The 12785-nt window shown below is 39.1% G+C and overlaps 1 protein-coding gene across 1 annotated transcript; it reads left to right on the top strand.

The window, feature by feature from the left end:
- The first annotated feature begins 54 nt into the window (after positions 1-54).
- MBLAC2 (metallo-beta-lactamase domain containing 2) lies at positions 55-9701 on the top strand. The gene is made up of 2 exons (XM_045021849.1): positions 55-556; positions 6874-9701. The coding sequence occupies exons 1-2, from the start codon at positions 94-96 to the stop codon at positions 7257-7259; spliced, it is 849 nt and encodes a 282-aa protein (XP_044877784.1). The 5' UTR covers positions 55-93; the 3' UTR covers positions 7260-9701.
- Positions 9702-12785: the final 3084 nt, after the last annotated feature.

Genomic DNA, 12785 nt, shown 5'->3' with positions numbered 1-12785 from the left:
CGCTGCCGCAGCCCGCAGTGGGTCTGGGCGCCGCGCAGGCTCCTCCTGGGGGGCGGTGGCCTCTCAGTGCGGGGCTGTGGTGTGCGGCCCGGCATGTCGGCGCTGGAGTGGTTCGCGCACAAGCCCCTGGGCGGCGGCATCTACTGGATCCAGGAGCGGTTCTACGAGTCCGGCAACCGAGCCAACATCTGGCTGGTGCGGGGCTCGCAGCGCGACGTGGTGATAGACACCGGCCTGGGGCTGCGCAGCCTGCCCGACTACCTCCACTCGGCCGGGCTGCTGGGGCCGGGCGCCGAGGCCGGGGAGGCGGCGGGCGGGGGCAGGAGGCCGCTGCTGGCCGTGGCCACCCATGTACACTTCGATCACGCGGGCGGGCTGCACCACTTCGACGAGGTGGCGGTGCACAGCGCCGAGGCGGGCGCGCTGCTCCGCGGGGACAACTACGAGACCGTCACCTGGCTGTCGGACAGCGAGGTAGTGCGGCCGCCTAGCCCCGGCTGGAGCGCCCGGCAGTTCCGAGTGCAGCCCGTGCAGCCCACCCACGTCCTGCAGGAGGGTAAGGGACCGCCGGGCGGCGGGGTGTGTGTGAGGGAGAAGAGTGGGGCTTCATGCCGGGGGGAGGGCGAGCCGGGGCAGAGACCGCGCCATAGGGCACTTGCGCTGGCGTCTTTGTAGGGGTGTGTGTAAGGTGGGCTGGGGTGAGTTGTGTGTGTTCTGTTGGGCGTGTATGTGAGCGTGTGCTTGCACACACGTAGAGGTTGTGCTGGACACTTGTGTAGGTCACCAGCACCTACGTGTCTGTCTGTGTGGAAGTAAAGTGGGGCTAAGAGGGTGAGTTGTGCATCACTGTAAGGCAACAGGATGTAGGTGCATCAGTGTGTCTGTTGTATCTGTATAGTACATCTGTACTGATACCCAGCATGTGTATGCCTGGAGAGATGGGCTCTGGAGGTTCATCTGCATGTGCGTGCCTGACTGCATGTTTGGGGAGTATAAAAAAGTACATCGGTGTGTCTGCACTACTGTATGTGGGAGGTGTTCATATGCTGTGTTTGTCTTTAATACACGTCCATGTGTGCACGTCTGTTGTATACCTGCATCAGTTCACCAGTGTTTAGTGCTACCAGATTAAACATCAGCTTATATACAGTGCATCATGTTTATATGTATCTAAATATATACCTCACGTTTATAGTGTTAGTATATTGTATGGGACTCGAATATAAAACATTTTTTTAATATAAAGGGCATCAGTGGATGTGATATGCTGTGTCTGAGCTATATTCATATATGTTTGTACTACATATAGTAATCAGTCAATTTATATGAAGTGAATCATATAATGCATCAGGATGTATGTTTATGGTGCATGTCTGTATAGTACCTGTGCATCAGTGTACCTCAGGTTTCAGCTAAAAGGGCTTGATTCTCTGCAGCCTTGGCTTTGTCAGTCTTCTACACCTGTGCAAAGGTGTATAATGCTACTAGCAGAATGAGTCTGAGAGAATTCTGATTTTGGTATGTTTTAAACCCACTTTTCACATGAATGACTGCATAGGGTGCAGGGTAGTGGAGAATCAGGTCTGTGGTTTACTAAAGGAAATTATTGGTTATCAACTGAATAAGGCAAAAATTATTCTTCCACATTGGTTACAATTCTGACTTTCCTGCATACCACTGGGGAACAGAGGAAAAAAATTATAATGCTCCTCTTTGATCTAGACAGATCCAGTGGGGAGCAGGCAAATCATGAGCTGATAACACTGCCAGGAATGGTGTCACCTCTCGGTTTTGTCTCTTCTGTTACAGGAAGTCTTTTCACTGAGGGTGAACAGAATCTGGATCTAAGGCGAGAATTGTCTATCAGTCACCAATAATTTGGAGAAGATGTGATGATGCATTCTTCCATCATGTACAGCAGGGGTAGTCAGTAGGCAGCCCCGGGGGGACAAAAGTGGATTGTCAGATGCTTTTGAACAGATTTCAAAATCTTTGTATTTACTACTTATTTTCATTACTGGTTTTGTATTATTTTCTCTGGAGTCTGGACCTTGACTATACCTTGACCAAGAAATTTGGACCTTGACAAGAAATAATTGATTACCCCAATGTACAGTTTCATGATGGAAGTAATAATTCAACATTATCTGTTAATATGAAAATTTCATGGTGAATTTTCTTTCAGAATCTCTTTTGACCTGTGCTAGCTTTTGTATTTGGAGTTTGGTTTGTTTGTTGGATGGTCATTGGAACTGACTTACAGATAACAAAAGTGGGGAAGATCTGAGATTCAGAAGCCTCAACTCCCCCTCCTTAATTATTTTATACTGAGAAATCTCCCTCTATCGCATTAACAAAATGACTAATAGGTATACCTATATTTTTTCCCCCATTGATCTCAGAGCAAAGGAAGCGAATTTAGCTTTATTCATTCCTCAGCAGCAAAGAAAACTGGTAGCGAATGTGCAGTGAAAAAATAAGGTTTCAAATCTGTGATAAACTATATCACAGATAGAACAGGAGTATTTGTGGCACCTTAAAGACTAACAAATTTATTTTAGCATGAGCTTTCGTGAGCTTTCGTGAGCTGCAGCTCACTTCTTCGGATATCACAGATGATTGTCAGCTAGGACTATCCTCCTGATGAGGTTTGTTTGGGCTGCAACCTTCACTTTGAAAGAAAATGGAATCTAACCAGATGAAAAGCAAGGAGCTGGTAAATATCTGAAACCAGGGGGCTTCTGAATTGAATACTTCAGCCTACTGAGTATAACTATTTTTCATTTCTGCAAGTAGTATTTAGTTACTGTGATATGATAGTTCTTTCTTAATACTAATAGCAAATGTCTAATGAAATATATTGCCTAGTTTTGTAAAAATTTAAGCAGATTGGAGATCTAATTGGATTTAATTCCCAGACTGTTCTTGAACAGAATAAAAGGAATTGTGTGCAATCTCGTTGTATTTTAATTATGAAGTTTTCTGAAAAGTCTGGATATTATTTTTTCTTTCTCCTCAGGTGACTATGTAAAAAACATACTTGTGGTAAAATATTAAATAAAAAAGATATTGACCACTCTGGAATAGTTGTAGCAATAAAACATTTTAAAATTATTTGATTCTTCCACTGGGTGAAGTAGGGCACTATGTTTCATTTAATAAAACATCCCCCTTCCCACAATGTATTTAGGCAATGGTTTTTAAAATGTGCAAAGGATGTATTTGTTTGTAAAGTTAAAATATCCCTAGTGACCTTAGAGATAATATTACTAGTTTTCCTCCTTTTTGAATACTTTATAGCAGAGAGGGAGAGACATTGGGTGAGTAATGTCTCTGCATAGTTTAATAAGAGAGCTGTTTCATAAAACAAGTGTGTATATGAAAATAATTAAAATTGGGGATTGATTTCTCCTTATTGGAGGTAATAGTTTAAACCATTTAAAGTGTTAAAATTGTAATAAATTATGTTTAGTTGGATTGTTGTGCTGCCCCCTCCACTCTAGCAATACAAACCCTTTATTTCTGGAAAGTGGTGAGTGGTACAAGGTTGGGGAAATCAACTTTTAGCTGTGTAATCACCTGTTGATTACATTGGCTAGCCTTTTCTTATTCTATACCTATTTAAAATCCCACTTAGTATAAGTTATTCAATTTCAACTGTTTTTCCTTCTTGTCTGAATTTGTTGTTAAAATGTGAACACTTCTCTTCTCCCTCTATTTGAATGATTTTAGTTTTAATATTAATAGGTACCATTCTCTTTTTAAGAAACCAGTTCCATGGTATTTGGATTATTTGAACTCCTTGGCCCTAGAACTGTTTGTGATCACTTCCACGCTGATTTTGTGCCTTTATGAAGAGTTGTGTTTTTTTGTTGATTTACAAAAGCTGAATTGCAGATTTAAAAAAACAAACACCCCCCTCCCCCAAAACATCAGAAGCACTCTGCAAAGTTTATTACACTCTATACAGATGCGGGAGTATAGTAAGGCAAATTAAGGGTCTTACCAGTTCTGAAAATGTTGACAGAGTCTCAGGGCAGGTCTACACTTAAAACAAGGTAGCAGTTGGAAACCTTAACTCTGATTTTTCTGAAACAGCATCAATTTAGCCATTTTACATGTATGTAGTACTTTTTATTGATGTTTGTGTAAAATAGCAATGTTATTGTCAGATAACAAATGTATACCATAATATACAAGGTATGCAACAAGGCAGAGTTAACATTCTGTTAGAAACTTTAGCTCTGAATTTTGTGACTTATGTAATTTATCAGTCCTAACAATTAATTGAGGTTAGCTTTTCCATTTACATTAGTCATATGTAATCTCTCAGACTACTAATGCCACCTTAATTTGTTCATCCTGTCTAAAATCTCACTGATTTTTAGCCTGAATTATCTGTTTTATCCTTGCACTTTTTGTTCCTACACTCCTAGTGTACTTCATTTTCTTCAAGCCATTCTGATGATTGTGCCTTAATTCTGCAAGTGCTTTCCTCCTCTTTGAATTCGGGCTGTTACATGCTGTTCATTTCTTTAGCCTCTTCTTTCAATTTTCTTTCTAGTATGATGTTACTTTGGGTCTGGGAAGCCCATTGGAGCACTTCACAGCTCCAACTTCCTCATAGCCAAACTCCCTTTTGAGGATATGTATGTAAGGCCTAGATAATAGTTTAATAGCATGAACACTGATGATTTTATATAGAAGATACAGAACAGCCGCAGTGGTGAACCAGATAATAGTGGCAAACGCCAATAGCCCCCCAAATAACTTGAAACTAACTGGGTAGCAAATTTTCACATAGAGATGATACTATTTCCCTATGCTATGGAAGGTAGTCAAATCTGCTTCGAGTTTTAATGTTGTAATATTGGTGAGATCTCAAACCTTTGGCCTGGCATAGCAACAGTGATAAGTAGGGCCCTACCGAATTCATGGCTGTGAAAATCTAGTCTCCCCCAGGAAATCTGGTTATTGTAAGGGTGTCACGGTATTGCCACCCTTACTTCTGTGCTGCCTTTAGAGATGAATTGCCAGAGCATGGCGACTACTGGACCAGGAACTGGGTTTTGTTCCAGTTCAAGCCACCAAACAAAAATAACGGTTCAAATACTGGTTTGAGCCAGTTTAAATAAAATTTTAGTCTCAGTGGAAATAAATTAAAAAAAGAGTTCAAACTTAAAATGGAAACTCTTTTGAATTTTGACCATTTATTTTTTTAACTTTAACTTTACATGCGTTTTCCTAGTGGTTTTTCGTTGTCAACTAAACAGTTTTTTTTATGAACAATTTGTTTGAGAGAACTAAAATAATATCTTCTAATATTTGCCCGTCCATATTGGATCTTTTCAGTGAAAGGATAAATTTGAGTTTGGGGTATTGGCCCTGCCTCAAGTTGGGCATCTGGAGGGGGGAGTTGCCCCAAAGTTGGGGATGGGTGGGAGGATACCTGGCTAAGGGGGATAAGGGTTGGGTAGCCATTAACTCTCTTCAAGCGCAAGGAAAAAGGTATTATTAACTTCTGAGACCAGGGAGTATTCCACATCTCTCCTCAGTGGACAGTCCCAGAAATGGACCTTCTATCATTCTCTGGATCCACTGCTTCCACATGTGTTGTGCAAGCAGTTCCTAAGCTTCTCATCTTCCTTCCCACTCTTGTGGGCCTCATTCTCTTCTTGTTATACTGAGGGATGCCTATTTGTTATCTCGTTGTCTTGTTTTATAAAGTAAGATCACAGTAATTTTTTAAATATTAAGCCTAAAAAAAATGTGAAACCTTTATTTTAACCAGAAACCCAAATAATTATTTTAAAGTTCAGGTTCAGTAGGTAGGACAAATCCATGGTTCAGGTTTGGTTCTAGTTCAAGTAAAAATACTGGTATGAACTGGTTCTTCCGTTCCCATTCAATTCCCTGGCTAGGACTAGATGTTTTGTAATTTCTCCTTGGTCTTTGGACTACCTAGTGCATGGTGGCATGTTAAACATCCTTCTTATTTTAAATTCGCTTCATCACTGTCATTACAAAGGTCCTGTATCATGATTGCCATCCTTCAGGTTGTGGAAGATGATGGAATTTCCTTTAGAAGAATTAGTTAATGTCACTCTTTAATCAGCAGCTTGTATGGAGGTATTTGTTGAAGTAAGTCATGTCTGTCCCTCCTCTCATAGTCTAGGCTTTGAAGTTGTAAATCTTACTTTTAACCACTTCTTTTAAATTAACTAGAGATTTTTTTTTAAAATGAATAGAACATCAAAGTTCAAATGCTGAATTAGCTATACTGTCTGACCTGTTCTATATCATCAACCTGGGCTTCTGCTGAAACTATCAATGCAATAGCTATTTCACTGAAAAAACATTCATAGCTATGGTGATAGTGAAACAGTTCTTAAAAATCTGTTTCAGTATGAACTAAAATATGACTACTGCAACTTTCCTTTAATTTCATATATCTTAGTCAATACTGGTATTCTGAAATGTAGTATGTTTGGGAGCCAATCTTTCTTCCATTGTAATCATTTACATTGTTCTGTCACTGCAGATCTCAAAATAACTGTGTTGGAGTCCAGCGAGACAGCTCAATAACAATAAATTTTGAAAGACCATACAATCCTCGGTATTGAAAATGCAGGAGAAACCAAAGTTGGGAAATCAGTAGATTTTTAGAATGTATGTTTCTTTCTGCCCAAATTTCTTCATAGTTCAGATCACCTGATTAAAAATTAAGTCTCATTCCATGTTTTCTTTACAATGTTTGGTCTTTTTAGAGGATATATAATTTGCTTACTGCATAGACCTCTGTATACACTTTGGATTTGGCTTACAATGCATAATAAATGCCTGTATTTTCCCTTAATATATTTAAATCTGTAGGGGACGTGATCAACCTTGGTGACCGACAACTGACTGTCATGCATATGCCTGGTCATTCAAGAGGAAGTATTTGCTTACACGACAGAGATCAGAAGATATTGTTCAGCGGAGATGTTGTTTATGATGGATCAATGATTGACTGGCTTCCCTACAGCAAGATAAGTGATTACGTCACAAGTTGTGAGCGTCTTGTAGAATTAGTGGACAGAGGTCTTGTGGAGAAGGTGCTTCCAGGGCATTTTAACACCTTTGGAGCTGAAAGGCTGTATCGTTTAGCTTCCAGCTACATTTCAAAAGCTGGAGTTTGTCACAAAGTTTCTACCTGTGCCATGAAGTCCATTGCAAGTTTAGCTCTTCATGTGACAAATTCTAGAGTCACTTCTTAGTGTCGGTTCATTTTGTTAATATCAGCTATTGTAAAACCAAATGGCTTGTGAGCTAGTGTTGATAGAACGCAAACAAAAGCAGTACGTGTTATTAAAGAAAAGGCAGACTGATAATGAATGAGTCGTAAAGATTCTTATTTTTGCTTGTTTTATTATTTTATAAAATTAACTTCAGCTATAGCTATGCGAAAGCCACCATCTATCTTTTCTTTCTGTTTTTCAAGGCATGTTTGCAGTTGGATTATGAATGCCATTAGACTGCGGTTTGAAATATATTGTTTTATTTTTTATATTATTCTGATGGATACGTATGATATGCCAAAATGAAAAGTTTGACATTCATGCCTGAAACTTAGCTTTTTTTTTTATGTGGTGTTAGGTTAAAGGCTCAATTTGTGTTTAAAGTGTATTTTTAAAATGGCTGAAATGTAATTTAGCTGTTAGTGCTATATTTGAAAAGATAGCTGTAACAATCCGTTGTCCTATTATAAGTACTGAATTCAAAGACCAGTACATTTAGTTTTACTTTTAAGTGAATGTAACTTGAACTGTTTACTATTTGTTTATAAAGTATTTCAGTACATATTGTTGCTTTTTGAAGAAGTAAAGTGCATTGCATTTGAGTCTCTTTTGTTCCTAAAACAGATTAAATGCATCCATGAAAATTGCTAAGATATATAATCATTTCTTCATTAAAATTGAAGTGTTATTTTAAATGATGTTAAACAAGTTAGTTTATAGGTGCATAATTATTTAACAATTTAAACGGACACTGTCTGATTATTTTTATATATATATTTTACCTTCCTAACAAGTTTGACAGTGTTTTGTTTTCAAATTTTGTTTTTCCAGTTTAGCAAATTTATTTTATCCACTTTGTTTAAGTGGAGTTTAAAAATTAACCTACTACTTTGTTTGCAATTGACTTTATATGAAGAGATGGTTTTATGTGATCATATCAAATTATATTTTGGGCTCTGTTCAGAAGAAAATACCTATGGCCTTTCTGACCTAACATAAATTTTGGGAGAAAGAATGATCTGCTATGGAAACTAATCACAAATTAACAAGCACTCTTGCTCAGAAGTTATGGAAGTGAAGATCTTGCGTAAATCATCTCTCCTCTCGTGACTGTTTACTTCATATATTCTTCACCAAAAGCAGCACTGCAAATAGAGTTTAATAAAGGCATGACACATTTATTTAGATTTTAACAGTGCCTATTTAATGTAAGCTGGAGCAAAATTGTAAGTGGGCAGGACAGATCCACCAGACTGTGGCTAGTCAGAGGACAGGTTAGCAATTATATATTCTGGTTTTTGAGGGTTTTTTGAGGAAGAAATCTAAATTCCTTTGTGATTATGTGAAGGAATGTTTACTGTGGATGATAGTTTTTCCCGAACTAACCTCAGAAATGAAGCTATTTAACTCAGTTGCTACTTTTCTTTAATACCAGAGAAGAGAGGCAAAAAAAGTGGGCCTGAAAAGAAAGTCACTCAGTGAAGGGCCACAAAATGAACTTCAGATCATGGCCTCTCTTCTTTTCAGTTGACTGACATTTTCTCTTACCCACATATGCTCATGGCAGTTTAAATATTATTCTGGAAAGCAGGCAGGTGGTCAGTTGGAGAACTGTTGTGTGAAGCAGAAAATTCAGAATGCCTGAAGAAGCATATTGTAGCTACCAAAGAAGGTTGGTTTTACATTGAATTGTCTGGGTGACTTGCAGCAGCTGTTGGAACAGGAGGCTTGTGGACTCCTTGATTAATTAACTGCTAAGAAAGGATGTTTTGTACTGTTTAAACACAGAATTTGTGCTCCAGCATCAACTATTTCATACTACAGAGTCCTTAAATTCTGACTTCACTGGGTGTTTTGCCAGTGTCAAAGAGCAGTAATTATCAATAATATCAGTAATTGTCAGATTTTTTTCCTCCATTAACTTTTGCCTAAATCAGTAGTGGACCCAGTATAAATACAGTCCTTGGAATGGTGTTTAGTAGTCACAGAAAATCATAGTTTTGTGGGTCTTAAAATAGCAACTATTTTTATATTCTAATAAATAACTTGTTAGGCAAGTAATATCCTCTCTATAAAATATCTGGAGGCCTTCCCCTCTCAGACTATATATATTTTTTTTAATTGTCAGAGTTTGATCTTAAGAATTTGACAGTGTCCCTTTCACATTACTTAGATTAAATATATTTAAAATCGGTTAAGTTTAAGTATAGCAAAATTTGGGGTGTTTAGAATTGTTGTTTGTAAAAAGTCTGAAGCACTGTCTTTGTTAATTAAGTTGTTTTCAATATTGTGGAGGTTTTACAGAAAATATTAAACTTGGTCTGTTGTCTGTCAAAACTTTACTGATGTTGACTGTTTTAGGAAAAACTGTATTGCATCTTATTTAGCCATGGATACTCATAATAAAAGTGTTCTATCATAGTGTCCAGTTATAATTTCCATACAATACAATTATATTTAAGAATTATGCAATAAAGCGGTGCAGCAAAATAAAAGATAGGTATCTTATGCAGTCTATAACACATACAGAGCAAAGGTTTTCAAACTGTGGTCTGCAAGCTCCATTCAGGTGGTCTGCAGATAGTTCCCTCTAAGGTGCGTGCCTGGGTGGCTACACACAAGAGAATGAAGGGCCAGCCACCTAATTAGTGGAGCTGTGCAGGCGTAACTCCACTAATTAGGTGCCTGTACCCTGGAGAAGACACACATGTAAGGTGAGGTGGTGACCTTGGGGGGAATAGGAGGTTGGTGTGAGTGGACAGTGGGGTGAGAAGAGCGGGTGGGGGGAATTTGGGACATGCAGGGCTGCGATGGCCAGAGAAAGAGGCGACTTTCCCCACTCCAGGGCTGTGGCTGCCAGGGAGAGACAGCCCTCCTTCCCAGCCCCGCTCAGGGGCTACCGTGGTAGGGGAGAGAGGGAGACACCCCTCCCCACTTCCCAGCCCAGTAGCGACCCCCCTCCTTCCCAGCCCCAGCTTGGGGGCTGCCATGGCGGGGAAGAGAGGGCACGTTCATCGCATTAGAAAGGTAAGACTACTGATATTAAAATGAGTTGTGTGCTTTTACTTGTAAAACAAAAAGTTAATTAAGGTTTTTTTTATATAGCACTTTTATCCAAAGCGCTTTACAATAGTTAGCTAATGGTACAAACAACATTTGGAAAGATCAATAAGTGGTCTGCTGAAGCCCTCAGCAATTTTCAAGTTGTCCGTGGGGGGGGGGATTGAGAATCACTGCTATAGAGAATATAGTAGTTTCAATGTAACATGCATATAAAGATCCCACATACAAAGGCTTTTAGTCTTAGTGTTACAATCTAGCCCTGTACTTAATACAATGTAGTATACATGATCTCTATATACACATAAAAAACCATCATCATATTCAGATTTAAAAAGAAAACATTTACTTAACACTAACACTTAACATCCAGTTAGCACAGGCCCAGTGGGCAGGGGAGAACCCCAGGCACTCTTAAAGAAAATAATTTAAAATTACTGTTACACTCACACCAAAATCCCTCTGACTCATGTTAGGTCTTTCTGGTGTCAGTATAAAAAACGAAGATGTCTGTGCCTGGAGAAAAGAGTCTAGCTGATAATGACATTTTCTTCTGTCTTTATTTAAATGTATATCATAAGGCTGAATTGCATCATTATTACAAACATATCCAATTCCCTGTTCTTCTATACAAGCCTCAAGTTCAATGGTTTTCCAAGTCTGCTTTTGTTTTATTGCCCAGAATTTGTGCTCTATTGATTGAATCACACTGGTGTTGACATTTAACCCAAGTGATACAATAGGGGATATCCATTCAGTTTGGGCATCAGACATCATATATGCAGTTGCTTGGTTCAATTGAGCATTGTATGTGAAGTTTACCATCTTCCACTGAGAATAAATGTGGTTTTTTTTCCCAGCCTCAGTGGCATATTTCCACATTGTTTCTTATTTCTAGAGGTAAAATTCCACTCATTCCATCTCCTATAATATCTTGAAAGCATTTTCCTCTTTCAGTTACCAACATTTCAGTCTCAGGGCTTGTCTACATGTGAAAATTAATCCAGAATAAAAGGGGGTGTGAATATAAAGCAGATTAACTGGTCCTGATTAACTCCATGTGTGGAGGTTTTTAATCCCAGAATAAGAGTGTATTATTCCAAATTACATAAATTCAGTGAATTAACCTAATTTGGAATAAGAATGTCCCCCATGGAACTAGCCTGGAATAATTCCCCATGTAGACAAGTTTGAGCAAGCTGTCCTTGTCACAGAGCCAGTGTGTCATGTTAGTGAGGGTATCAGTTGCATCTGTAATAAATCAGAAATAATGCTGGGTGTCTTGTGTATTTTTGTCAATGAAATAACATGTCTCAGCACCTCTCCGAGTGGTCTCCTGGATTCTGAAGAGGAGGGAGAACAGAATAGTTCCTTGGGGGGGGCCCACAAGTGAAGACTTTGCTGGAAGAGGAGCAGCTGCCCATCGTTACTCTCTGAGCCTGTTGGAAAAGAATGATTGGAGCACTATTGCTCTGATGTCTAGTTCAGCAATGTCTTGCAGTTGACAGTCAAAAGTTGTGGAGAGGTTAGGTATTATGAGATCTGAGATTGTCCTCTCTTCATCCCTTAGTATTACTAGGGCTGTCTCCATGCCATGTTCTGGTCTGAAGTTGAATTGCAGGGCATCCAAGGTGCCAGCAAAAGTCATATCTAGTTGAATCTCACTGCTAAGGATGACATTTTCAGGAGCAGGAAACAAGGCATCTCCAGTGCTGGGTCCTGAACATGTACCACTAGTGATCTGAATGAACCTTAGAGCAGAAAAATAGCTGCAATCAAAGAAAATGAAGATGTAGGAGAGAAGGAAAAGGCATAGGCAGGAAATTATGGATGAAGGAAAATAAAACTTTTCAAAGTTAAATTAAGGACAGAACAGAGTCCATTTTGACTAATTTTGTGTTTCTTAATTATTGTACGTACTGCCTAAGTACTACAGTGATTTCAGTAATATCTCTCATGTCTGAAAAATTGTACTGTGTGGTATTTCAGCATTTCACTTCCAAATGGAACGAGGAAGTGCAGAAGCATGGAGAACTGAAAAATAATTGGAAAACAGAAAGTTCAAATAATGTTTAGTTAAACTGATGTTTGGTTCCAGTTATGGTGATGGTCAGTTCATATTTTATGTAAATCAGTTAATACAGCCTTAAAGAAAATACAAGCAAATTATAGTATCTTATCACTGCTATTCCTTGCCTATCTTCCTTTATAAACACAGTAATTTAGTGTTTATTAGCTACTTGCATTTACACTGGTTAGGCTGTTCACTCATTGAGGGTATTTGTTCACTCACTCATTGAGGGTACGTCTTCACTACCCGCCGTATTGGCGGGTAGCAATCGATTTCTCGGGGATCGATATATCGCGTCTCATCTAGACGTGATATATCGATCCCTGAACGCACTCCTGTCGACTCCGTAACTCCACCAACCCGAACGGCAGTAG

Source organism: Mauremys mutica, chromosome 6 (genome assembly GCF_020497125.1).
Source record: "Mauremys mutica isolate MM-2020 ecotype Southern chromosome 6, ASM2049712v1, whole genome shotgun sequence".
Classification (NCBI taxonomy): Eukaryota; Metazoa; Chordata; order Testudines; family Geoemydidae; genus Mauremys; species Mauremys mutica.
The sequence above is the reverse complement of the archived record's forward strand: the minus strand, read 5'-3'. Positions and strand labels throughout refer to the sequence as shown.

What these genes read in the sequence shown, in the direction of transcription:
- MBLAC2 (XM_045021849.1), top strand. Translation starts at nt 94, where the DNA reads ATGTCGGCGCTGGAGTGGTTCGCGCACAAGCCCCTGGGCGGCGGCATC. An exon ending in CACCCACGTCCTGCAGGAGG is followed by an intron (nt 557 to 6,873) that starts GTAAGGGACCGC and finishes TTAAATCTGTAG; the next exon opens with GGGACGTGATCAACCTTGGT.